The sequence below is a fragment of the Melopsittacus undulatus genome, chromosome 1, assembly GCF_012275295.1.
Source record: "Melopsittacus undulatus isolate bMelUnd1 chromosome 1, bMelUnd1.mat.Z, whole genome shotgun sequence".
Taxonomy (NCBI): domain Eukaryota; kingdom Metazoa; phylum Chordata; class Aves; order Psittaciformes; family Psittaculidae; genus Melopsittacus; species Melopsittacus undulatus.
The window spans coordinates 141,388,881-141,416,102 of record NC_047527.1 but is presented as its reverse complement, the minus strand read 5'-3'; the positions used below and the strand labels follow the sequence as shown (position 1 = coordinate 141,416,102).

The following is a 27,222-nucleotide window of genomic DNA, read 5'->3' as shown; positions in this document are numbered from 1 at the left end:
TCTTAGTAGCTGGTGCAGTGCTGTGTTTTTCACCTTCAGCCTGGGAACAGCGCTGATAACACCAACGTTTTTAGTTACTGCTCAAATGTTTAGTCTGACCAAGGACTTTGTGAGTCTCATGCTCTACCAGGGAGGAGGGGAAGCCGGGAGGAAGCAAAGACAGAACACCTGACTCAAACTAGCCAAAGAGGTATTCCATACCACAGCATGTCATGCCCGGGATGTAGAACTGGGGGCAGTTACCTGGAAATGCTAGATCACTGCTTGGTCGGGCTGGGTATTGGTCAGCGGGTGGTGAGCAGTTGTATTCTCTTCCCTTGCTATTTCCCTTATCATTATTATTATTGGTGGTAGCAGCAGTGGTTTGTGTTATACCTTAGTTACTGGGCTGTTCTTATCTCAACCCATGGGAGTTACATTCTTTCGATTCTCCTCCCCATCCCTCCAGGAGGGGGGGAGAAAAGAGGGGGAAGTGAGTGAGGACAATGTGGCTGATTTTACAACTGAGCTTAAACCACAACAGGCCTGCAGTAGTGAAAACTCGATGGAAGAAACTGGCCTTGTGGTACATGTCCCTTACACAGCACAGAGGTTCCCTGCATCACAGGTTACCCTCAGTCTGAAATCCCACTGGAGGTGCACACAAGATTTTGGAATGGTTGACTGCTCACTGGAGCCTGATCTGAATACAGACATTGTGTTAGCTGCCTGTCTGCATTACACACACCTCCCTGGACACCTCCTCTAATGCCATGACTAATGCCACTATGCAGTATGACTGACGCTATATACTAGTGCTGATCATTAGGTCAAGTAACTCTGCCTACCCCAGGGGCAGTGCAGTACAAAGGAAAATAACACACAGAGTCTATCAGTTTAACAGGAGCCAGAGGTAAATTATCCGCTTAAAAGCAGCTCCTCAAGGACAGGAGGGGCAAGCCCTTGCTTTTAGCTTACTCCACCACAGCTCTTATCAGCAAAGGAGCCAATCTAAGACTCATCAGGCTGAACTCTTTAAATCAGCCAACCAAGCTCGCACAACAAGGGAACACACTCAGGAGCCTAACACAGCTATTTTATGTATCCTATGCATAAAGCAGGCATCTTATAATTGCTTTTGACCTGAAATTAAAACTTGACAGGTAAACTCTTTACACTGTGAAATCTGAAATTGGCCATATGTACATTCCATTTTCTCAGGCTATTACTGTGGTAAGACAGGAGTAATTTCTCAGTTTTACTGTTATATAATAAACTCTGTAAAGTCAAGTGATAGCTGTGTCAGTCTGTTAACTTCAATGAAATAAATGATAAATGCATTCCAACTCTTACTAGTTCCATGTAGTAATGACTGTGAGATGGCAGAACCATGGACCTGATGGAACAAGTCCAGAGGAGGCCACAAAGATGATCAGAGGGCAGGAGCACCTTTGCTATGGAAACAGCCTGACAGAGTTGTTCAGTCTGGAGAAGAGAAGGCTCTGCCAAGACCTTAGAGCATTTTCCAGTGCCTAAAGAGGGCCTACAGAAAAACTGAAGAGGGACTTTATACAAGGGCATGCAGCAACAGGACAAGGAAGAATAGCTTTACACTGAAAGAGGACAGGCTTAGATTAGACATTAGGAAGCTCTTTACTATGAGGGTGCTGAGGCGCTGGCACAGGGTGCCCAGAGAAGCTGTGGCTGCCCCATCCCTGGCAGTGTTCAAGGCCAGGTTGGACACAGGGGCTTGGAGCAACCTGCTCTAGTGGAAGGTGTCCCTGTATGTGGCGGTGGGTTGGAACTGGATGAGCTTTAAGGTACCTTCAAACCCAAACCATTCTATGACTCTATGAATATCAGAGTACAAAGTCCATCTTATTAAGGCTTACCATAGGGTATGTGGTGCCAGGCACAAAACCACTCATTCCTTTCATTTACAAGACAAAGCCTCACTTTAATCCAGACACAAACCTCGCTCCCTTCAAGACACAGCATTAACCTTTTAACACCTTGTTATCTGTGGAATTACAATTAGAAACATCATACAAACGCACAAACCACAAGTCTGCAGTAAAGTGCAGCTTTGTCTGCTGTAATACATTTTGGTCTTCGTAACCAATCTGAGACAAAGATCTGATCAATAAATTCGTTTATTGAGCAAGTGGATATTAGCCAAAGCAGCGCTGGGCGGGCCAGGCGAGTCTCCTGCTGCGTCTGCAACACCGCACCCAAGTGTCGTTTATGACAGTCCTTTACACAGGTCGTGTTTCCTGGTTGGTCTTGATTGGTTGTCGTGAGTTCCGGATAAGCGTAGTCTGCATTGTGTTGTTGCTAGGGTGTCTTCTAATGCTCTCTAGTGGTCGTGGAGGCCGAAGGCTCCTCTTCTTCCTCCTTGTTGGTTATACAGGGTCATAGCGTCCTATAAGCTTGGCAAGTATAGCGGTTATGCATGCTTAGGTTATGCAAACTTTATACGTTAACTTAATACAAAACAGGATGTTTCAAGCCTAAATCGCGAGGTCCACATACTTCCTTCTCATGATTCGTGAACTACACATCTTGTAACTTATTCTAGCTGCCACAACCCTACTCAGAAACCAGAGACCGCACCACAGGACCACACAGTATTTTGACTAACACATCTGGAAGTGTTTTTTTACCAACACTACTCCTGGAAGAGGACTGGACGCAGCCAAGGGGTGTGTTTGCCTCTGATTCGCATTTGTTCCTCTTTTCAGGCCACTCGAGCCTGATACAAGCTGTCCCTGCACCTCCATGCCGCCCCCCCCCCCCAGCAACCCTTCACGCCCTGCCCACCCGCACGGACCCCGACAGCCCCTCGGGCCTAGCAGAGAAGGGCAAACTCGAACCCACGGACACACCAACACCTCCGAACGGAGACCTCCGCCCAGGCCTCCCCCCGGCCCCGGCAGTGCGCAGGCGCGCCCTGCTGCCTTCCACGTGACGGGCTTAAGCCCCTCCGCTCTTTGTTTATCCCGCGTGCGGGCCGCGCCGACCGATGTCGTCAGCGCGCCTCGCCCCTCCCCGCCCTTTGCCCGAAGGCCGCAGCAGCCGCTCCGGCAAGCGGAGCTTCGGTTTCGGGGGGCCCGTTCTTGCCTTCCCCTCCCACCTCCCCTCCCGTCTGTCTGCTCCCCTGGCCAAGCGTCGGCAGCCGCTGGTCGGCAGCTGGCGGGCGGCGCCCCGGCGGCGCATGTACCCCTGTGGGGGTGGCGGGCCGGCGGTGTCCGCGGCGGTGAGGGCGGGGGAGCATGGCCGACCCTGGGTCGGACAAGAGCAGCAAGAAGAAGACGGAGAAGAAGCTCGCTGCCCACGAGGAGGCGAAGCTGCTGGCGAGCTTCATGGGAGTCATGAACACCATGCGCAAGCAGGTACGGCACCGGTCGCGGCGGCTCCATCGCGGCCTCCCGGGCAGGGAGGCGGTCGGTAGTGTAAGCTCTGAGCCCCGCCGGTGCCAGTAGCGCTGCTCCGTAGCCAGGTTCTGCCGGAAGGTTTGCTCGGGTTTTCCGTCGCTGGGGTTTGACTGCGACGAGCAACCACACCGAAGGCACTGGGAGGCCGGTACCGCCGAGGCAGGCCGCGTGTTGAGTGCGCGAGTTAGGAGGCTAAGGTCCCCGTGAGAGCTGCTGTGTGCCGGCACAGCGAGTGTAACGAGTCCAGCTTTCACCTGGAAGGGCGTATTGGTGGTGCCAAAGGCTGAAGACACAGCGGATCTGCTTCTTTATCTGATGATGCCATGTCTATTGTAGAGCAGAAGTTAAACTGCGATTCATAGCCGAGTTTCTCCAGTTTGGGGATTCACGTAGCTTTTTCAAGGAGGGGTGTAAAGGGGATGATACTGAATTTTGACCAGGAACTCTCTTTTGAACAAATACTGTGAATGGTGTCAGCGCAGTGAAGGTGCAGTGGGAGCAGAGGAGTGATTGGGGCCATGGTTTGGTTTCACATGTAGCATTTCTTGTACTTCATGCTCAATCCATCAGGCCATCACGCTAAGAAACCAGTAGAGGGCACGGGTGGCCTCGGCTTTGCAAACTGACCTTTTGGGATGATCAGCTTCCTAGGTCTGTGATACAATGATTATTAAATATTACTCTTCTGATTACCAGTAGAGCAAGAGCTGTAACCAAAACCAGTCCTACAGGTGTATTTCAGTTGAGCTGTCCAAACTGAAAGAAATGCTGACAAAAGCTTTAAATTTGGTACATTAGCAGAAGGATGATCTGTGTAAGTCTATGCGTACAGAATGATAGAATGGTTTGGGTTAGGAGGGACCTTAAAACTCATCCAGTTCCAACCTCCCTGCCTATGGGCAGGGACACCTTCCACTAGACCAGGTCGCTCAAAGCCCCGTCCAGCCCGGCCATGGAAGGGGCACCCACAGCTTCTCTGGGTAACCTGTTCCGGTGTCTCCATTAGATGTATATACAGCTTCTAGCACAAGGAAACTGCAGTCCTTTACCATGTCACATACTCCAGTATGTGGTACCACAATGTTGTTCTGCATAAGGACCTTATCTTTCAGTATAATAGAGTGCCAACTCTCATCTAGTTATGAGTTACTCTAAACAGGGAGAGGGAGGATCATGTTTAAGTGCTGTGAAACCTCAGTTGATGGCTTTGCATATCCTGCCCAGTGATGACCACTCCAGAATTCCTGCGTAGTTCATGACACTCATACTTCTTTAATTGTTTATAAGAGCAGGGTAACTATGTGATTATACAGGATCAAATTAGGAAGTCAGCAGGAGTCAGAGAAAAATGTACTAGTGTGCTGTATTAATGTACTGTGCTGAAGTTTAAGAGGATTTATAAGTAGCTCTTCTTGTATTTTTGATAAGTCAGGAACTATGCAGTGGTTATAAAACCTAAATATGGTACGAGTTAAAAATTTCCTGTGATGGAAATAGCAACATGCATATGGAGCACTAGCTATTTATCTGCATTAGTTTAGTGCTGTGGGAAAATGGGCCAATTGGAACACACAGCTAATTTTAAAGAGGCTGTTTTTTTGTGTGAGCTGGTATCTAGAGATGGCTTCCCTAAGTATGGGAATCTGCAGTATGGACAAACCTGCACTTAGTACTGGTAAGATATTGGGGGCAAATGTTTTAGTGCATGGAGGACTTGTCACTCATCTCCAACAAAATATGTCTCATGTCTTTGTGGGTTTTACAGAGCTATTTGGCAGCATGTGGGTAAATCCTGTGTTGCAACTTTGCAGCTGGGTGGAGGTCAGCCAGGGCTGAAGTAATTGGGAATGAAGATGGGACAGAGTTGTAAGGTGTTGCTGAACCTGTTATTTGGAAGATGAGGCACCCTGATGAAGCTCACCCTTGGGTGTGTCCTTTGATGTAACACCATCTGCTGCCTCGTTGAGGCCACTCAGTGACACTCAGGACCCTAATGGGTCCTCCTGGAAAGAAATACACAAAATCTCTGAAGAGCATTAGTTGAAATGGAACAGTCACACCCAGAAACATCCCAGGAGAAGAAATGAAAATGAGTTTTTCCTGCACCCAGAGAGGCCTCAGAATAGCCAAGGTGCATCAAATCCTGAGCTGAAGCACTAAATGTATCTTAGAAATGCAGTGTGGAGTGCAAACAATATTTGCAAGTCTTAGTCAAGCTTGGTCACAGGATTTTATGGTATCTGGTACTGCTGATATGTGATGCTTTTTTTGAACCAGATGTGCTAAGATTTTCAGCTTTAAAGGATTTCCTCTGAAACTTTTCTCCAATGGTCTCTATTTTTATTTTGTTGTTGTTGTTGTTGTTTCAATCCTAAATGGATTGAAGCTACAGATGTGCGAAGGAAGTTGTATGCCACTTCCCATCTGCTAAGTAAACCTTTTTTTCAGTGTATTATTTATATTGTCCAGTGCATGCTTCTGAGTGTCCTTTCCTTCAAGAAACTAAAACATTATAGGTCTATTTGAAGGATGTGCATGTATGGATTATTAGCCTCGAAAGGTGTGCCCTAGGTAATAATGTCTGTGTGTGGAAAATGTTTTTGTGCTGTTCTAAGCAAGTATTATACTTCCTGCAGTAGAAATGCTCTTTCCTTGAGTTAGTATTGGGATAGGTGTAGGTAGATTATTTCTGAAGGCAGTTCCATGAACTTAAGGTAGTAGTCAGAAATGAATTCCTGGTTTTAGGAAGCAAAGCTGCTCAGTTTTTCTTTCTTAAGAAAGAGAATATGATAATTAACTCTAGCATGGTATATATTTATTTTAGTTGATATGTTCTTAGAAAGGATACCATTTGAGAATCTGTTCCAATTGTGTGCTTTTTAGCCCAGTGCCTTACTCCTCACTCATGTCTTCTGACAAATTTTATGTCACTTTCCTTTCTCCTTCCAGTACATGACAGTTCATGTGTAGGGGAGAAACTAACTGCTTACATACAAATAGCAATAGAAATACTTTTTAAAAAAAAAAAAAAGAAAAGTAATTCTATTTGCTTTTTAGCAAAAATTAATCTGGAAGTTTAAACCATCCCCGTCAGGTGTGAGGTGTTAAACTCTTCCATAGAAGTGGTATTTTTGGGATACAATTTCTTAAAAATGTTCCCCTGAACACTTTGAATTTGTTCATCACTTTCCCTCTGGTTGGGTAATGTGACAGCAGTCTTCAGATAGGAGGTTTCTGTGAGGTTCTGAGAAAGCAGCAGCGGAGTAGAGAAGAAAGCCACTGATAGATTAAAAGAGTGTAATACAAATGCAGCCCCTGCATTTGTATTAAATAGTAAATAGGCTGCAGAGCCTATTACTGGAGGTTGATATAAATGCCACAGGAAAAAATATAATCAGTTTGTTATTTGTGGCCATTCTTCAGGTACATGTTCATGGATAAACTGAACTTTGCTGGTTCTCCAGGTTACTGAGCTGAACTTTGACTTTCAGGAAATCTTTTTATTACATAATGCTCTTGAGTTGTGTATATTGAGAAAAGTGATGAATTTCTATAAGGTGTTTGTAAAGAAATATTGCTGAAGGATTTTTTTTTATATGCTCATCTTTGTGGGGTTTATTTGTCTGGCTTTTTTTCCTCTGCTTTAGAAAACTCTATGTGATGTGATTCTTATGGTTCAAGACAGAAAGATCCCAGCTCACCGTGTTGTGCTTGCTTCAGCCAGTCATTTTTTTAACCTGATGTTTACTAGTAAGTGTTTTCAGAATTTATTGATAACAAGCTTTTGTGATGATATCCTGTTAGACTTGTGGCTGACAAGCTGTTTATTTTACAAAAGCAGTTAATTTCAGGGTAAGCGTAAGTGAAGATTTCCTCATTTTGTGTCTTCTTCCTTTCATCTCTGTTAACCCTTCCCCTCATTTTCCCTTTTAACTCTTCTGATCAGGTCAAACATTACTTCATATGTAAATTGTCTTATTAATTGGGGCCCATACACTGTATTAGAGTTGCTCTCTGTCTGTCTTAACCTGAAAACTGGTAGTCTTTACCCCCATGACAGAATTTCTCTCTCCATTGTTTTCCAGTAGGCACTTCCACATATAAAATGGGCTTTCAGAAGAGTAAACATCCTTGCATTTATTCTGTCTTTACAAATTCAATTATGTCGTAGCTGTCTTACTTTTGCATGCTTTACCCACTAACTGTAAAATTACTGTGCTATAAAACACATTAAAATTGAGTAGAAATAAAACGACTGTGCCTTCAATGGTCAGCTTGTAACTGTCTGTGAGCAAACCTATAGTGCCATGTCTGGATGTAGGGAGATCAGAGCTGTCTCTCATTACCAGCTTGAATGTGGAAATAGCTTTTGACACTCATGAAACTTACTCTCCAGACCCTTCACCAGCTTCTTTGCTCTTCTGTCGACCCGCTACAGCACCTCAATGTATGTCTCGTAGTGAGAGGCCTGGAAATGAACACAGCATTCTAGGTGCTGCCTCACAAATGCAGAATACAGGGTACTTTGTACAGTTATTTCCTACTGCTTGCAAAATGTACAATAACTAGAATGACTTACTGATATAATTTGTCTTTTAATCTGTTTGCAGCAAACATGCTTGAATCAAAGTCCTTTGAAGTGGAGCTAAAAGACGCAGAACCTGACATTATTGAACAGCTTGTGGAATTTGCTTATACCGCAAGGTAGTTTTGTTACTTAAAGCTGACACTTTTTCTAGGAAGCCTGCCAGTAGTAAATGATAAAATAATGCTTTTATGATTCATCAGGTTTGTTACCATTACAATACTTTGTTTAAAGCCTGATGTGACTAGACCCTTCTATCCTTTTCCCCTTTTCCTTTATATTTAATCAGCAGAAAGCCCTACAGACTAAAGAAAACAGTAGTTTTTTCTGTAAAGCAATTCAAAGCACTTCAAGCTTTTGAGCTCAGTGTTGGGAGCCAAATGTTCTTTTCCATTGTTCTGAAATTCAGGCCCTTATTGGTACTGGCAGGGTTTCTCTTTATGGCCCTGGTAGTTATCACATAGAACCATTTCCAGGAGTAATAATCCCTTAGTCTCAGGTCAGATGTGGTGGATAACTGTTCTGTGAACAGCATTTCCATCCTATCTTGGGTTGTTCATGTGGTTGTTTTTTTTTTTAAACAAAGCTTGTACAGATGACTAGGATTGCAAACAGTAAATAAGCTTTCCTGACCAATGGATGCCAGGCTTTTCATCTTTGTACTAATGGGATTAACTCGCTTTAGGTCCTCTCTTTCCTTTCTTTGAGATAAGAAATACACTCCATCGGTGATGAGAGACAGTCAGTGTCACCACCCCAGTCATATGGTTGCCTTCCCTGGTGCTGAAGCCCTTGTCTGTGCCCTGTGTACCTTCTCTTGAAGCACTGCTAAACTGGTTGTTCTGCTTCTGCATGCTGGGCCAATCAGCCAGAGCAGTCTTGATGATGAGTTTAGACAGATTTTGCTGATGCCTATTTGGGAGCAGGAGACTGTCAGAAAAAAGGTTCTGTTCACTTTCTGTTTTGTGAAAGGGGTAATCACATAAGTCTGCAGAATATATGTGAAAGATTCTTGGGTAAAGAGCAGGGAGATAATTCTGCCATTTATGTGAATTGGTGCAAGTTGCTTTTTTACTATGACTAAGTAGGTAATTTCAGTGATGCTAATTTTACACCTTCTATTTTGCAGAATCTCTGTTAACAGCAATAATGTCCAGTCTTTACTAGATGCAGCAAACCAGTATCAAATTGAACCTGTGAAAAAAATGTGTGTGGACTTCTTAAAAGAACAAGTTGATGCTTCCAATTGTCTCGGTAAGAGAAATGTGAACTTTAAATTTACCATTTATTTTTTAACTTCACTTTTCCTGAAAAACAGTATTGTCTAAAAGTAATATTTGGCTAAATTCAGGCATGTAAAAATATTTTCACATTAATATTTTGTTCCAAATCTGAACTGTTGTCCCTTGCCATAGACAGAACAATCTGACAGTTGTTTTGCCAGTATCAATGTCTGCTGACTGCACTAGGTTTCATCCCAGCTTGGCAACGCTGTGGGAGCTTATTGTTTGTTAGAGAATCTCAGCTGTTTAGTAAGGTGAAGCTTTCAGTTGTTATTGCACTTGGAGACAAAACTTGAGAGTTGTAATTACTACAAAATTGGCATATCTTCCAGAAGGATAAGCAGGATAAGTTTAGGTTACTCCTGGTTTTGGTTGCCCTTCATTTTGACTGAAATCCATAAATGTCATCTGCCATGGGCAGGGACACCTTTCACTAGACAGGTTGCTCAAAGCTCCATCCAGCCTGGCCTTAAACACTGCCAGGGATATGGGGCATCTGCTTGCCACCACCTCCATATGTGCTTGCCTGGTTTCTAATGGGAAGGTTGGAAATGGTGCTGTTCAGTAGCAGTTGCTATTTACACCTTTATGGCAATCTTCTGCTCTTGCAGCAGCATCCATTTGACTTTTAGTTTTGGTCTGTATAGAAAAGTCTCAGTTCACTGTGACTCTTGAAGGAAATTTGGGCTTCATAGGTGACTGCTGCCGCATGAGCAGATCAGGTCGTAAAACCTGGATCTAGTTTCTCGGGCTGTTCTGGTTAGACTTTGTTATTGTGATATGGCTCAGAACTGGTTAAAGTACTGTTATCCGCTTCATAATGCGGAAAGAAACAGTGAGGAAGTAGTGCTAGAGGGAGTTAATACAGTAAGTGCTTCAGGTCTTGATTCTCAGTTAGCTTGGGAGGGCTATGGATCAGCAGCTTGTGCTTATCTTAGTCTGCCTTGAGTTGCAGATGAGTTATGACAGCATGTGTTTTAAAGAAAAAATAAAAGCATGCTAATAGTAAACTGGGGTTGCAAGTATCACTGAAATTACAGTTATCTTATTCTATTGTAATATATTAAAGGTAATTGCAGTTCAAGTTTGGAAGTTGTTTTGGTTTTCTTTTTTCTTAATTATCCCCTCACAGGTATAAGTGTGTTAGCAGAATGCCTAGACTGTCCAGAACTGAAAGCTACTGCAGATGACTTTATCCATCAGCATTTCACTGAAGTTTACAAGACGGATGAATTTCTTCAGCTTGATGTTAAACGCGTGACACATCTCTTGAATCAAGATACATTGACAGTGAGGGCAGAAGACCAGGTAAGATCACCCTTTCATACCAGCTGAGAGCTTTGAACTTCACCATCTTTTTTTATAATCAAGAACTGGTTTAAAGTATCTCAAGTCTGATGTTCTTACAGTATATGGAGCACACAGTGCTTGCTAAATCGTAGAATAAAAGGTACATCCTAGCTTGGTCAAAATCAAATATTAATGAATATTTCATGTGTGGCTATTAATATAGAATCATAGAATAGTTAGGATTGGAAAGGACCTCAAGATCATCTAGTTCCAACCCCCCTTCCATGGGCAGGGACACCTCACACTAAACCATATCACCCAAGGCTTCATCCAACCTGGTCTTGAACACTGCCAGGGATGGAGCATTCACAACTTCCTGGGCAACCCATTCCAGTGCCTCACCACCCTTACAGTAAAGAACGTCTTCCTTATATCCAATATAAACTTCCCCTGTTTAAGTTTTAACCAGTTATGCCTTGTCCTGTCACTACAGTCCCTAATGAATAGTCCCTCCCCAGCATCTTTATAGCCCACCTTCAGATACTGGAAGGTTGCTATGTATGTGTTCTTTTACCACACAAGGAAGAAAGAAGTCATAAAGGGAGTAAGCAAAACAGTTTCCTTTATTGAGATATCTCACGTATGTGAGCTGAATTAAGTTTGATGTATTATAGCACCTGCTCCTAGATTGGGGTTCATGTGCTATCAGTAAAAGTACTTCAAAGTGTTAAGCAGAATTCACCTTAATGGATGCATGTATTTACCTGACCAGGGGCTCAGCCTGTTACAGAGAGTAATTTCTTTTGATGAAAATGGATACATACACAAGTTTAGCTTGGGGAAATGAGGGACTTGGAAGCAAGATGAACGTAACACTGAAAGCTAGATGGATTGCCAGTGGGGTATTGATGGAAGGCCCTTATTTGGGAAGTGGACACAAAAAACGTTTAGGTGGCTGAAAGGAGCCTGGTCTTTCACTCAATTGAAAGTTGTAACCTGTGGTAGAAATGGCTTTCACGGTTGTCCCACTTGGAAAGCTTGATTCATCTTACAGCACAGCCCTAAATGTTTGTTTGCCAGCTTATTCTTCCTGCTGCAGGGAAATAGGAAGAGTATAGATGCCTGCACCACAGCCCAAAGAGGTGATTGCAGGATTGTTGTAGCTGCTGGGTACTTGACGTAGCTTCTCAAATATGCTGAAAACAAACTGAAATCTTGCCTTTCTAGCTATGCTGTTCTGGTGCTTGAATTAGGTAATTTAAGATTCCATATGTCATTGTGAGTTGACTCATACCTTTGAAGTGCAACAGAGGGATTTCACAGCCAAGATGGTATGTGTATCCACTTAGATATAAATGGATGTTTCCCTGACTGTGAAGTTCGGCTTATACTGAAAAAAACCAAAATAATTCGGTGAATCTGCTGCAGTAAAAAGCTTCAGTGAAAAGAGGATTACTAACAGGGGGGTATAATATCAAGTGATCGAATATGATAATTGGCTGGTTACAAGTATAAGTACGAGTTATGTCGCAGTTCAACATCTTGCCATGTGCTGGGAAAAGTTCAGGTTTCAGGGTAATGTTCTCAAAGCTGGAAGTGGTGTTTGACTTGCAACCAAAATTCCCCACTTTGGAATTTACATTCTTGAAGTTCTGTTGGTTAGGTAGCTTAAGTTGGCAGCAGTGGTAGAAATTTTGTGTAGGTAATGTGGCATCGTTAAAATTCTTTCAGGAAAGTAGCAGTGTGCAGTGTGAAACCGCAGAAATTTGCAGTGATACTATAGGAATCTGATTTTTCCAGTACTGCCACAAAGCTGATGCTAGAGTGGAACTTTTGTATTGGTGTAAAACTTATTTACATTTAGAAAAAAAAAGAAGGTAGCCTTAATTACTAACTGTCCTGGTTTTCCTGTATGCAAGGAATGTCCCTGCTGATGAAGGGATACAGTGTTTCTGTCCCAGTCATTCTGTTGAGTTAATTAGCTGATGGAATTGAGCCCTACATTTTTTTTTTTTTTTTTGTTATTTCTTTCCTCTCCCTGGTCATTTTACAGAATTTTAGCTGAGATGTTCTAGCAGTTCCTCTGAGTAACTCTGACTATGCCACTAAATGTCTTTCCCCATTCTATCAGTTACCACTGATGGCTGTGATGAGTTTCAGCTACAGGAGCTAGGCATTGACTGTGCTATCACGTGTAATGAAGTCAGTGTTGACTGGGAAGTGGCAGCATAGTAGATAAGCTTGATGTGTCTGAGAGCACTATGGAAGTATCTCGGTACATAGGTAATACTGAATTTTCGTTTTGTTCCTTCCTGACCCAAGGCAGATTTGTTGGTAACCTTCCCTCCTCTGTCCTCCCTACCCCCTAAGAAAACCCATTATCATTTCCTGTAAAGAGGAGACTGAGAGGAGATTCTCTGAATAGTAAATTTATGATAGTGTGCAGCTAAAAGCTTTAATTTAAATTGTCCCTGAAGGCACAACAATAGCAATTTATTTGGATCCCCAACACTATGATTTGGTAACACAAGCAGTTTGTCAGCTCAAGAGACTGTATCAAGTAGAAGCTCTTTTAACACTTCTGATTCTATGGTATAGAATTCAAAGCATATTAGATTTCATCTTGTTACAGGGTTTAGTCACAGAAACATGAATTGCAGATTCATGCTTCCCATTTGGAGGAGAAAAAAAATGAATATCTGAAATAATTGTTGGGGTTTTTTTTTCAGGTTTGTAGATGGGTTTTATTCTGTGGTTGTGTATTTGTTTTGCTTCATGTCTGAGCATTGTCTTCTGGGGGCTTTGGTTGGTTTGCTGGGGTTTTTTGGAAGATGGTGATGTATCCCCACATACTAAAATGTTAGTATGAGTTAGCTTTCAACAGGCAGAAGAATCAATTTGGAATATTTATTTGTCTGTGTGGTGATTACCTTATCCTTTTTTTTGTCTCTTGTTTAAGGTTTATGATGCAGCAGTCAGATGGCTGAAGTATGATGAGCCAAATCGCCAGCCGTACATGGTTGATATTCTTGCTAAAGTCCGATTTCCTCTTATATCAAAGAACTTCTTAAGTAAAACAGTTCAGGCTGAACCACTTATTCAGGATAACCCAGAATGCCTTAAAATGGTGATCAGTAAGTTGACCTCTACCTGAGATCTTTCCTGTTCTTAACATTTAAAACAATATGCTGTGGAATCTGAAAACTCTTTGCTGTAAAATGCTCTGACAACTCTTTCACATTAAATTCATCTGACTGTTCCCTCTAGAATGCTGTGTTTAGTTCAAGTCAGATTAGCAGATTAGCATATAAATAAAATGCAGTTTATGTAACAGAGTGTGACTTTCTTTTCTAGCAAATGACACGAACTCCATGACAAGTAATGAAATGGAGACTTTGTTAATGAGTCATTAGGGTAATTGGAAGCATTAGTGTGCCTTTGATACAGGCAAGTAACTTCAACATTGTTCATATCAGCAGGTGAATTAAAAGAAATATTTTATGTCAATATTCTGAATATTATAAAGCTTCCCTAACCCTAACCCTAAACATACCTAAGAATGTTAGGTATATGTTGCACTGTTTTTATTTCTAATAGATACCTTTGAGCCTACAGACAGTTGCATTCTCGAAGTGCAGATGAGATAGGAAGCAAGCTTCCCATCTTACAAGCTTTTGTGGAATTTTGCCATCTAAGAAAGAAAAGCCTAGATGTTGATAAACTTCCTGGAAAGAAGTTTTTTAATTCCAGTAGCAATTACCTAGTTGGCTTCATTTTAGTGTAAAGCTAAAAAATGGCATGCAGTTGCTTTCCTTCAGTCTCAATGAGCAAGATTCAAATTAACCTATATGTTGGTAAGTATTGTACTTGATGACCATCAACATCTCAGTCATACTTCTTGTGTGACACGGATTTGAGTGCACTGTTCAAGAAATAAGGATTTTTGTTTGTCTGGTGTTAGTGGCTTGTAATGTCACTAACATTTTTACATTCTTTGGAATGTTTCTTAGGAGAATGCTCATTTTTGTAATACCACTTGTAACTAATGTTTTGCATTTTCAAGCTAGGACAAAAGTGAGGGGTTTTCATGAGGTAAATGGGCTAGAGATGCTTTCCTTGTTAATGAGAAACTGGGGGGCAAGGTGGCCAGCATGGCTGACTTCTCACTGCATTCAAGTCCCTTCTTTTAGTGTTAGTATTGTCCTCTTTAGGCTCCCAGTTTTGCTATTCTTTTTGTTTGTTTTTTTTTTCTTTTGTAGGGTTTTTTGTTTGTTTTGGGGGGGGTTTGTTTTTATTTTGATTTTTTGAGGGGTTGTTTCCTTTTGCCTGTTTCACTGTGACAGACTCAGGTGCTTGCTTATACTGTCTAAATGAGCTGATCAATCAGCTGGTGTATAATAGGAATCTACATCCATGTCCTGTTTTCACATGGAGCAGGCAGTTTGAAATAGGATGTTCATCTGGCTATGCTCCCATCCTCATGTACTGCTGTGCTGGTTTCCCTTTTAAATCAAAGCTGTATAGGTATAATGTAGAAACTTGGGTTTTTCCCCTTTCCCTCCTTTCTCTTTCCCTCTCCCATCCTCTGCAACATCCCTTTCCATTTATGAGCCACACTGGATCTGCAACACTTCTTGTCTTCGTTCTAGGTGGGATGCGATACCATCTACTTTCCCCAGAAGACAGAGAAGAGTTGGTGGAAGGTACACGGCCAAGAAGAAAAAAACATGATTACCGCATTGCTTTATTTGGAGGCTCGCAGCCCCAGTCCTGCAGATATTTTAATCCAAAGGTAATCGTTACCTCAGAATGCATTAAGATTCACTGCTTGTAATCTTACATGTTTTATTTGCTGATAATATTAATTAAGACATAATGATCTGCAATATGCTATTAGGAAGGATGTATTCCCTGACTTTTGGGGATATAGTTGGAAGAGTATGGTTAATTAGATATTTTCAAGTCTGTGTACCTAGATGTAATACTTCAATTTGAATAGAATGGTTATGTGATTGTTTATTGACAATATTAGGTATGGAGTTCTGATTAAATCCGAGTTGAGAATTGATTGATATGTGCATCCCACAGCTGGAAATAAATAAAAGGTCACTGAAACATCAAGCATAGGAACATATGAAAGTCTGTAAGCATGTGCATGCACGTATGTGTTCAGAGAATAACTCAAAGCAGTTTCTTTTTAACACAAGTTAAATTATTGGCTTGCATGTTAGTGTAGGACCCAGTTTTAAAGTGTAAGGTGGCTTTTCAGTGCATTTGTTATAAATATGCAGCCACTTCTAGATCCCACTGGTTCACTGTTCTATTTCTTCCTAAAAGTATGTAAGGAGAAGAACTGGGAGCCAAGTATTATGTAAGTGGAAAAGAGTGAGTTTCTACAACAAAAAGTAACTTAAGAGATGGCTCATGCAGAGCAAGCAAGCTTTGCCTGAAACTTGTTTCCATGTTTCCTGAATAAGATCAAGCCACAGACATGGTGTATGTTTCAGCTATGGAGACTAGATGTTCTAGAAACATCAGCTGCATGCAGAAGGATTATCCATACTCTGTTTTACCAGGCAAGCACATGCAATAGTATAGAAAAAAAAGTTGCTACATAAACGTCGGTGCTCTCAAGTTATGGGATCACATACATGTAATATTTTGTTGCAGAAATTCTCGTTATCCTAACTCGGCATAGTAAGTGCTCTTTGTAATTTCAAACAGTTTTGTGTGTTACCTGTGTGAACTTTATAGTCAATGTGAGCCCTGTCAAATTGAATTCAGAATGAGTGAGGCCTTGGGATGTGTTTTAAACTCATCTTTCCCATTCCCGTTATGTAAGATAAAATTGAAGCCACCTTTGAGCACCCTTCAAGTCTGGAGGAAAAAAATCTACCAGCTTTGCTGTCTTAGTTTGAGAAACATTGAATATGTATTTTTATTGGGAATTACAAATTTCTAAATAATCACCACCTATTTTCTTCATGCACATACTCAAGTAAGATAAACAGTACTCCAGCTGGGGGTGAGGAGGTGAGGGTAACAGAGCAGATAATTATTTTCTTTCCAAGGTCTGAGTTGGGGAAACCTTTGATCAGGTTATTTATCATTTTCAAACAACTGGTTTTGGCATTTTAACAAGTTGTAATTCACCTGCTATGCTCTGACCTTTCGTTTATTAGAAGGAAATCAGATCAAAGATTCTTTCTCTTACTCTCCAGTTACTTATTTTGGAGCAAAGCTAATTTTAGGCAGGATGGAAACTAGCTTTAGAGACTTATTAGCCCAGTCACTAATTGGCAGTAGTATTATCAGTGTAGTGTGCATGTGCTCTCTTTACCAACCTATCTGATAAGTTAAATTCTGTAAGTGCTTAATGTCAGTGGTGGTCAGAACTCAAAAGATGGGGGGGTTTGCTTCATCGCTCTTTATAAACTCACATAACTTCTCCCTCCCTTCCTGTATTTTCTGAAACCTTAATATTGTTTGAAAACTAATAATCTCAGTGCATGTTCAGTGGGAGCGACAGGTAAAGACTTGCAACTGAAAAGAAAGTTACGTATGTAGTTAGGTGATTGTCAGTCAGACCTAAATTATTATTTTAATTTGTGGACAAAAAGTCTTATCTATGTAAGTCTCCATTAAAGCATAGAGTAAAATAGCTTATTTTTTTCCTTGTGGACTACTTGTCCACACATAACACCAAAAAAGAATGCAGTTTGGAAGAAATTTTGCAGCACTGCCTCTGATGAAGCTTTATAGCCTTGCATGTAGATTTGGGGGGGGGGGGAAGCAAGAAAGGAGAAGGGAAAAAGTGGGTAATTGGAGATCTTGATTCTAACAAGCATGTCTTCCTTGAATGTTTTCCTAGTGTGTTTGTATGCTTTCTTGGACATTCTTAGCTAGCCTGTCATGTGTTGTTGAATAGCTTTCACTTCATTTCCAACTCTGAGCTATTTAAAGGTCTTTTTCTGATGTTTTGCTCATGTATCTGAGTTTGATCTTTAATTAACTGTGACTGTGGCTTCTTTAATGCAACAAACCAAGGATACAGAACTCCTGTTGAATTAGTATAGTGTGCATGTAAAATAAGTATGAGATTGAGGGCTCCAATGGTGCAGACTCTACTGTGTTTAACTTGCTTTAATTAGTCTTATCAAAAGATGATAGGTGTGTCACAGAGGACAAAATGAAGGCTGTATATGTACTTTTGCTAGATTAGGACCTGGGGGAAGAATTAACATTTTGTTTGGTTTCTGTTGAACTGATTGAATAGTAACCTATTCCTTCACTTCTGATTTTTAATTAAATTCAATAACTTAATTAATATATCAGCTAAAGAAACAGTTCAAAATGATGGTTATGTTTTTCCTGAAAGTATTTTCTCAGTTGTAATGATATAAATGTCAGTAATTAAAACTGTAAAACTAGTGCAAACAATCTTAATTTTCACTATTTGTGTTGCACACAGAAATGGTTTCTAATGCTGTTCATTTCCCTGTTGTCAGAAAGGGTTCTTTAAATAAGAATGGATTGGATACTGTGTGTTATTAAGGCTATTAGCAGTACTATTTTAAGTCTCTATTTGTTGTCTTTGTTGCACTGTAAATGCTATTTCTATTGATGCATGTACTTCATCAAGAGAGCAACAGGACAGATGCAAATGGGCATAAAACTTGTGGAGCAACCTAATCTGGCACTATTTTGCATAGAGATGTTTTCAGAACTCTACTAGAAATCCTAAATGTTTTATTAACAGTGGTAGGAAGCAGTTTCTTGTGGAATTTTCCAGAGATTTTTTCAGTTCCTTCTTCCTCTCCCTCCCCCCTCCTCCCCCCAGTACAATATTTTCAGTTTTATGAATTCTTGATAAAAACTTATCTATGACTTTCTGGGATTTTTGAGGCAGCAATATGCTTATTCTCTTGAAACTGCTGTCTCTAGGGACCACAAATGGCTGCTAGTTTTAACTTTTTAACAGTGCACAATTCAGCAACAGCAAGTAAAAAGTAACAGATGCCTACCAACGCTATCTCTTAATGAATAAGGGAACCAGCATACCTTTTGAGGAAAGAGCTGTAGTCAATAAGCCAGTAGTGGGGAGGCTGTCCATACTATGTACATCTGCTGTTCTCCCTGACAAACTTGAAAAAGCAGAAATCAGCTGAAAACAACAGAAAAGTCTTGAGCAAATGGAGCTACTTTTTCACATGGCTCATGATTACATGTGCCATTCTTGTCACAAGGTCTTGTGCCTGTAGGAGTTCAGACAGTTTTCATAAGTGATTAAATAAATCAATGAAAGAGGGGAAAAAAAACCTTTCAAAAACTATTAAATGCAAAGGTACAGCTTCTGCCTCTGATGCCCTGCACCACTATTTGTTGAAAACAAAGATCAGCAAGGAAAGTGTCACCACATGCTTATCTTGGTCTTTCTTTCCCTACTCACCCCCAAGAAATGAGGTTTGCCACTGCCCAGGGCTGTATGGATCTTGACTGTGGCATAAAGCAACTCTTCAGCATTATTCTTAGGTGTGTAAAATGCATAAACTGAAATCAATTCTATGTGGTGCAGGCTAGCACTGAAGAGCATTACGAGCAAATGACCTAAACTGCTTCCTGCTGAAAGAGGAGGATACTGCCGAGTATGCTCAGGTTATGGCTTTTCATTTGATAAAGGTGTGGATGAAATGGTAGCTATGAACTGAAGCCATAAGTGGGTCAGATCACAGCCCTTTATAACAGCAAACAACAGGATTTTTTTTGTAAAAGTGCCAGAAGTTTGAGCTAGAATTATGTTGATCTTGCACAATGCACTAAGACATTTTCTTAAGATTTATGCAGCTATTTATTTTGCCATGCTGTAGTATGGCTTTCCTTTCTAGGATGCCCCAGGACCTGTTTCTCACCATAAAGGGCCACATGCACCTGCCAGCTCTTCTTGATATGGGGGATGCTACAAGAAAAGATTGTAAGATGTTTTGGACTATAACATGCTCTGCCTCTCTTTCTTTGAACCCCCATGTAGGAGTCGCTGTTCTTCCTCATTGACTAAGGTGTTTGAAGTATGTCCTTGCTAAGAAAATGTAATGATGTAACGTCTTGTGTGAATCATTCCAATGAAGGTCATTCAGCAGGTTGAGCTAGACCATCTTGAGGTGGCACAGATAACAGTTAAGGTCCCATACTTTCCTGTTCAGTACAGGACCACAAGCTGTGCTCATGGAATATGTGAGATGCTGTTACTCAAGAAGTGTTTCTTGTGCTGTATTCTATCCTGGTCTGCCATCAGTTGCTGAGTTTGGTGTTCTTACAGTTTTGGGTAGTGTTACTGCCCATATTTGATACTTGTTGATCTTGCCAATCCAAGCAAGATTCAGTTTCTAGGCAACATGACTGCCAGTATTTGTGATGGAGCATTGCCGTAATTTCTTATGCTATCAACTGTGGATAGCTATAGATCATTTGTGTTTTGTAAATTCTGTAAATAAGCTTCTAGTTGTCATGGTAATAAAGTATGTATCAGAGCTTTTTAACTGAGTTGCTTGTCAATTTGGATATTATCTTCTTTTTCCATTGCCTTTGTTTGGTGCATTCTGTATTTTATTTTATTTTGTTCTTTAGAAAGAATCTGTTACTATGTGTAAAGATGTCTTTTTTCCCATTTCTATAAAAGAAAATGCAGTCCTGACTTTACTGATCACATGCATTGTTTCTGACATGATAGCAGCAGGAGGTCAATTCTGTTGGGGGAAAAAAATCCCACTGTTTTTCAGGGAAGCTGTATTGGGTGCACGCAGGGAATGAGGGAATAGAAATGCATAATGTCATGGTTCACTGCAGCTAACTATGTCTGTGTCTAAGAGATTTTTTCAAGAGTACGCCTGAGGAGTATTCTTCAATAAACAGTATTCATGTGTGTTTTGACAAGGAACTTTAAAACTGAACATATCTAAATCTCTATGAAAAGCTCTGTTTGAAAACACTCGCTGTGCAGGTAAGTGTTATAATCTATTAGACATTACTTGTTCTTTGTAATGCAGGATTACAGCTGGACAGACATCCGATGTCCCTTTGAAAAGCGCAGGGATGCAGCTTGTGTCTTCTGGGACAACGTAGTTTATATTTTGGGTGGTTCCCAGCTCTTCCCTATAAAGCGAATGGACTGCTACAATGTGGTGAAGGATAGCTGGTATTCCAAGCTAGGACCTCCAACACCTCGAGATAGCCTTGCAGCCTGTGCTGCTGAGGGCAAAATTTATACATCTGGTGGTTCAGAAGTGGGTAAGACACTAAAAATCTTTAAAACAAACCAAAAAAATAAAAAAGGCACAAAGACCTGGAAATTTTTCTGGTTTTTGCATGACTGTTGAAAAGAAGCTGCACGTTGCCATGTTAGCCTAATGAATTTATTTTTCTATATTTAGGGTTTTTATCCTCCCCACAATCCAACAACCTGTTTCTGTTGTGTTTTTTAAATGGTTTCACTGATTGAAATTATTAAAATTTACATTAAGCATCAAGTACACTGCAACTCTTCAGAAAGTTAACTAGGCACAGAGAAATAGATTTTGGCAGTCCCACTCAGCTCTTAGCTTTACTTCTATAAATGCACATAACTCAGCGTGGTTTAACATTTTCTGCGATGTATGACTAGAATAGCTGCATTTTGGCAATGGCATTCATTGTTTATAACATGTTGGGCCTGATGAGGCCTTTTTTAAGGGTGGGGGGGAAGGTGAGGAAAAAAGCTTTTAGCACTACTGCTTTTTGTAATGAAACGATACATGGCCCTGTGAAGGAATTTGTCAGTTTTTTGGTCAAATGACAGACATTATCATCTGATAGTTTTTTATTTAGTTGGTTTGCTTCAGTAAATGGAGGAAAATGACTGTCTTTAGATGTAGTACTCATCATGGTAAAAAAAAAAAAAAGGTTTTTCTTCCAAAAAAATATGCGTGTTGCTGGCTGTTACAGCAACATTTTAAAATCTGTTTTGTCTAAATCTGATACAAACAAATAAAAAGTTGGAATGTAGGTATGCTATATCAAAAAATACAGAGCTTTAAAAAAAGCTGTGTTCTGCAGAGAGGAAAAAAAAGTCAACACAAACAAAACCTGGAGTCAGGAGAAATTCTCTGTTAGATCCTTTTGAGTTCTGCCTTGCTGCAGAGGGAGGTGAGAAGAGGAAAAGAGGTCATAATCGGTGTTTAAGACTGAATCACTTCATGGGAAGTTATGACATTTAGGTCATGTTAACTGACTCCTAAAATACTTCAAAAGCGCTAGTGTAGCAGCAGATTAGCCAGTTCCTACCCGCCACCTAGTGTGATAACTGTGAAATGGCACCTTTCCCATTAAAATAGGCTTGCATGCGCAGACTTGGAACACTACAAAGTCTGGTAAATCTTGTAGTTTCCCATGTCAGCTCAGGAGGGAGTGTGATACAAACTTTGATTGTATAGTTTATTTTCTAATACATTGTTATTAGTTGATACAACTATAATGGAAGTTTTAATTTAGGAGTTTTCTTTTAAATCTACCATTGCATAACTGCACACTGTTCCTTTGCTTCCCATAGATATTATTCAAGACAGAACAGTAAAAGCTAAAATTTAATAACGGAGTTTATTTTGCCTATACTTTTTTCTTCTTTGGAACCCAGTGAAATGCTTTTTTTTGGAAAAGGCTGTCTATCCCAAATCTAGCATTTTCTGCTTTGGAGCACGCAATTATGTGAAACCATTATTTGGAGAAAATACTTCCGTGTGTTTAGCTGTAGAGGAATCTAAAAATTGCATGCTTTTTGCACTGATTGAGGAGTTTGGAAAACTAATTACTATGTCAGTCCACTACAGAAAACAGGGCTCACTTCCCCTTTTTGAACTCTTGGGGGTACTGTTTTATTTGTAATAGCAAGCAGAGTTTGGAAGTTAAACATACTAAATTCTTCCACTGTATTTAGGTGCAGGAAGAAATATTTAACTGACAACATACTGAAAATGAAATCTTTTATCTTTTTTTAAAAAAAAGACATTAAAGACAGTTCTGCTGTTACTTCCCAGGGATGAGAGATTGTACAGCTTCAGAGCAATAAGGATGTGTATTTACATCAAGGAAAAACATTTCCCACTTGATACAGTTCTTCATGATACTGAGAGTTACATGGTAGGAGTAAACAAACGCAGTGTATATAAGTCTGCTCCTGGTTCTGGATCTAGAAATGTAGTATTGTTTCGAGGGTTCAAATCCCCAGCTGTGAGTGCTGCTAGTGTGACGCACTTAGATTTTTAGAAGTAGAAAGCCAAGGAAAAAGAATCACAAGAAAAGGCACCTTTAACTGTTCTAGATGGATATTGAAACAAAAGGGGAGAAGGATCCCGGTTGTTTTCTGAGAAAGCTGTATCCATCCTTCTCTGCTTCGGCTACAGTTCATGAGCATGAGTCTTTCTGTTCCCATCTAACTTCTCTAGAAAAACTGCTTTTCTTTTTTATTTTCAGTAATAGCTTTATTTGCCTTTGAGGAAGTAGTACACAGACCTTGCACTTCCAGAAAATACTATCTGCTAGTCCCCAGGAATAATGTAACATGGTGAGGGGTAGCTGTCTTGTGGTTGCTAATAATTCAGGAGTGGCTTACAACATAATCAAGTTCTAAGGGCAACAAGTATTCAGGGAATTGGGCGAGTCACACTGCTTAGAGAAAAAAAGACTTATGTGAATCCGTACTGAGTTTACAAGGCTGGTTTCATCTTCACATCTGAAAATTCAACATACTTCTAAGTAGTGAGAGTAGCAGGAGATTATGACAAATGATTAGTAATTTCTATACGTTTTTGTTCGGTGTTTATTCCCCACCCCCCCAAAAAAAAAACAACAAAAAGAAGCCCAAATAGAAACCTCATAATTTGTTTCTGGTTTTAAACACAAATAGCAGTTTTATAAACTTACTTGCATATTTTGAAGCAAAAGAGTCCAAAGAATTACAACTAGGCAATTTCTGAATAGCCCCAAGTTTCAAGTTGGTTACTTTTGCTTTTGGAGGTGGGAAAGCAGCTTTCCCTTTTCAACAAATAAATTACTGTTAGACTCTTCTCTTGAAAGACAGCCATAAAAATTAATGCCACTTTGGTGGGTTTCTGTTTTTTTAAGGAAATTCTGCATTGTATTTATTTGAATGCTATGACACGAGAACAGAAAGCTGGCACACAAAGCCCAGCATGCTGACTCAGCGATGCAGCCATGGGATGGTGGAGGCGAACGGTCTCATTTACGTGTGCGGAGGAAGCTTGGGAAACAATGTTTCTGGAAGAGTCCTAAATTCCTGTGAAGTCTATGATCCAGCCACTGAAACGTAAGTATTAATTCTGATTATTTTTGGTCACTTGCGGCTTTACTTGCTCTGTAAATAACTAAAGTATGGATGAAAAATTATATGTGGTAAGGACTTTTCCTGAGTTAAGCTGTAATAAACAAGTTATCTGTAGTTTCACTTAAAAGGCAGTTTTTCTTAAGCAGCTTTTTTCTATATTTATTTTCTTAATGCTAGGTTTTATTTATTTTATACTTATTTACTAGGAACTGTATAGTAAGTTTGCCTGTTTGGTTTTCTTTTTCCTTAGGTGGACTGAGCTATGTCCAATGATTGAAGCCAGAAAGAATCATGGTCTGGTGTTCGTGAAGGACAAAATATTTGCTGTGGGTGGACAAAACGGCTTAGGTACTTGAATTCTATCAGTTCTCTAGCTGGTCACACTAGGTTTCATGGGGGCCTTTTTTCTTCTGCAGGGCATTCATTCTGCTCAGTTCAGCTGAAAAATTTTGAGCAGTACTATAAAACATGTCCTGTTGTTGCAACACCGTTGTTGCCTTGTTTCTTGCAGCTTTCTGCTTTACTTACTTATTTTTCAAGCTCTTTTTACTAATGAGAGTACTTCCAAACCCAGATATACACTCCTACTGTAGCCCAGTTCTGCAGTAGTTAATATGGCTAAACCAGTCATCTGAGAAAAGATCGATTTTAAATTTATTCATCATGTATTTTGAGAGATTTCAGCATTCTTTTTGAGACAGGTGTAGCTATTATTTTAGGTACTTCAGTCTAAAGACTTAAAGCTAGTCAACCATTTTAAAGCAGCAAAAAAGTGAAAACTTCTTTGCCTTGGCTTTGAAATATGACTTACTGTCATCAGTAAGTCATTTATGATCTGCCTGTCTCCTTGCCTTTAAAACTAGAATAATATTTTATTTCCCAGGAGAACTGAATTTTAATTACATAGGGTTTCTGAGTATTTGAATATTTGATTTCAGATTAATGCTATTTTAGAATATAGCTTGTATTTTAATCAGCTATTAAAACTACTCCAGAATGATTGATTTCTGATGCAAAAATTCAAGGAGATGCATTTTTTTTTTGCAAACATTGTATTAATCGCCTATAGCCAGAGCTGCCATTTTGTTAAATGTTATTCACTGAATGCTCATTTCAGAAGTGTGTACTATTGAACAAATAAGCTAAAGTATTATTTTGCAGCTCATACTCTGTAGCCTGACTGATTAATTGTTCTTACTGTAATATATGGGAAAGAGTCATATCTGGGGCAGAATATTTGTACCTCTTAACATGATATGAAGATTTCCTAATCTCTCAGATCTGAGAATTCAGGACTGAAAATGAAAACTGTGACCCTTATTACAACTGTTAAATAGGGGTAAGAGGATGTCTGTAGATATTCTACCCTGTTTCCTAAAGAAGCAAATCTTAGTCACAAAATCTACTCTTCCCTAATAACTTCTGATTCTCTTGGCCCTTTTCAAAAGGACTTGGGCTTTTAATCTTGACTGATTTTAATATCATAATAAAGAGAGACATACTGTATCAGTGAATGACCAAATTTAGGTAAAGGGTGGTGGCGACCCCTCTAGAATAAAATGCTCTCACTATAGGGAAGTTTTGAGTGGATTCCTGAGTTTTAGTCACTAGCCACAAATCCAAAAGGAATTTGGTATTCTTAGTTCTTCTGTTCAAGAAGTAACATGTTAGAATCTCTAGAAAGTATATAATGTGAAACTTTTTACATCTTGCTTTTAATCTCCTTTTTATTTTTCTCTGTTTCTGTATTTATAAGAGGGTAAAGCTCTAGTTTAGAAACCTGTGGCTTTTAATCTAAACCTTAAAATAAAAAAAAAATAACTAAGTCAGATCATTTGTATGCTCTAGTTCAGTCCATGGTACGATGTAATAAGCAATTATCTATTTCATTGCTTTGTAGGTGGCCTTGATAATGTAGAATATTACGATATCAAGATGAATGAATGGAAGATGGTGTCTCCAATGCCATGGAAAGGTGTAACAGTGAAGTGTGCTGCTGTGGGATCTATAGTCTATGTTCTGGCTGGTTTTCAGGGTGTTGGTCGATTAGGGCACATTCTTGAATATAATACTGAAACAGACAAGTGGATAGCTAACTCCAAAGTCCGTGCTTTCCCAGTGACAAGTTGTTTAATCTGTGTTGTAGACACTTGTGGGGCAAATGAAGAAACTTTAGAGACTTGAAGACCCATAGGCGATGTTGAGACATTCTTCAAGGACTTGGGGAAAGACAGCTATTGGTGCTTTGCTTCCATGTTTTACTGAATCTTGTTAAACTGAGTAATAGGAAAAACTGAGCTGCAGTCTTTCAATTTGTATATACAGCATATTGTATTACATGGATTTTGTCATGCCATTTTCTTGTCTGTTTTAAGAGATGGGGATGTGTTTTGAGAATCTGCTTATCTAGCTGAGATCATACGGCATATTCCTTTAAAAGGACTGTGTGTGGCCTTGTCAAAAATTGACCCAGTCCAATTATTCAGAAAAACTCAAAGCGTCTGATGAAGATAAGATTACTGGTTAAGTGACACTTTACTGAGCTCAGTTGCAGAGACTTCTTCATTTAATAAAGGTGAGTAAATGCAGCTTGGGTCATGAGAAATGATGAGCAAAGAATTCTCTCATTTATACCTACCTGCAGAAATCTTACTAGAATGCAATGAAGATTTTTTTTTTTCCTCAGGAAAGACCAAGGACAGCAGTATAATAAATGATTCCCACGGTGCATGGGGATAGGTTATGCAGCCCTCTAGATCATGACAGCTGGCCCTCCTCCAGTGACTGACTTCCATCATTTGCATGACTGCTTATTGATTTTTAAAGTTAGGCCATACATATAGATTAGACAGACACTTTGCTAATGACCTCTGGCATTTTGGGGGGCTTTCACAGACTTTCATTTTTCTTTTTTATCCTGAGGTAAGGGGACAGTAGGGAAGTCCACAATAATTGTGCACTATAATTAGCAAGTTGGAAACTTGGGATTAATTTTCAATATATCATCCCAGGTATCAGACTGTACATACTGTGGATGCCAAGCTATGACTAAAGATGGGAATAGGAATGGGAAAGCAAAGTCAATACAACAAATGTATTGATTTTTCTTCTTGAAAATGACTGTTTTTAAAATGGCATGAACCAAGTCATTAAAGATATTTTATAGAAGTCTTCTAAAGTTGCACATGGTTATTAATATCCAGTTTGTAAGCATATAGTTCTGTAGATGTTTGCAGCCAACAGAATAGTAACTTTCCTCCAGTGTAGAAGTGCGGCTTG

The 27,222-nt window shown here is 40.0% G+C and overlaps 1 protein-coding gene across 2 annotated transcripts; it reads left to right on the top strand.

Annotated features, from left to right (window-relative positions):
• Positions 1-3,022: 3,022 nt before the first annotated feature.
• On the top strand, positions 3,023-27,117 carry KLHL7 (kelch like family member 7). Of its 2 annotated transcripts, XR_004081253.2 has the most exons (12): positions 3,023-3,371; positions 7,061-7,163; positions 8,024-8,117; positions 9,128-9,252; positions 10,414-10,589; positions 13,531-13,705; positions 15,221-15,363; positions 20,615-20,855; positions 23,724-23,925; positions 24,194-24,291; positions 25,844-26,518; positions 26,630-27,117. XR_004081253.2 is itself a non-coding variant. In XM_005154159.3 (11 exons), exons 1-11 carry the CDS (start codon positions 3,252-3,254, stop codon positions 26,125-26,127), a joined length of 1,761 nt encoding a protein of 586 aa, XP_005154216.1. In that variant the 5' UTR covers positions 3,023-3,251; the 3' UTR covers positions 26,128-27,117. The 2 variants fall into 2 exon arrangements, 1 of the variants encoding a protein (XP_005154216.1); XM_005154159.3 differs by having other exon boundaries at positions 25,844-27,117.
• Positions 27,118-27,222: the final 105 nt, after the last annotated feature.

What these genes read in the sequence shown, in the direction of transcription:
- KLHL7 (XM_005154159.3), top strand. Translation starts at nt 3,252, where the DNA reads ATGGCCGACCCTGGGTCGGACAAGAGCAGCAAGAAGAAGACGGAGAAG. An exon ending in TGATGCTTCCAATTGTCTCG is followed by an intron (nt 9,253 to 10,413) that starts GTAAGAGAAATG and finishes ATCCCCTCACAG; the next exon opens with GTATAAGTGTGTTAGCAGAA. An exon ending in ATCTGGTGGTTCAGAAGTGG is followed by an intron (nt 20,856 to 23,723) that starts GTAAGACACTAA and finishes TGTTTTTTTAAG; the next exon opens with GAAATTCTGCATTGTATTTA.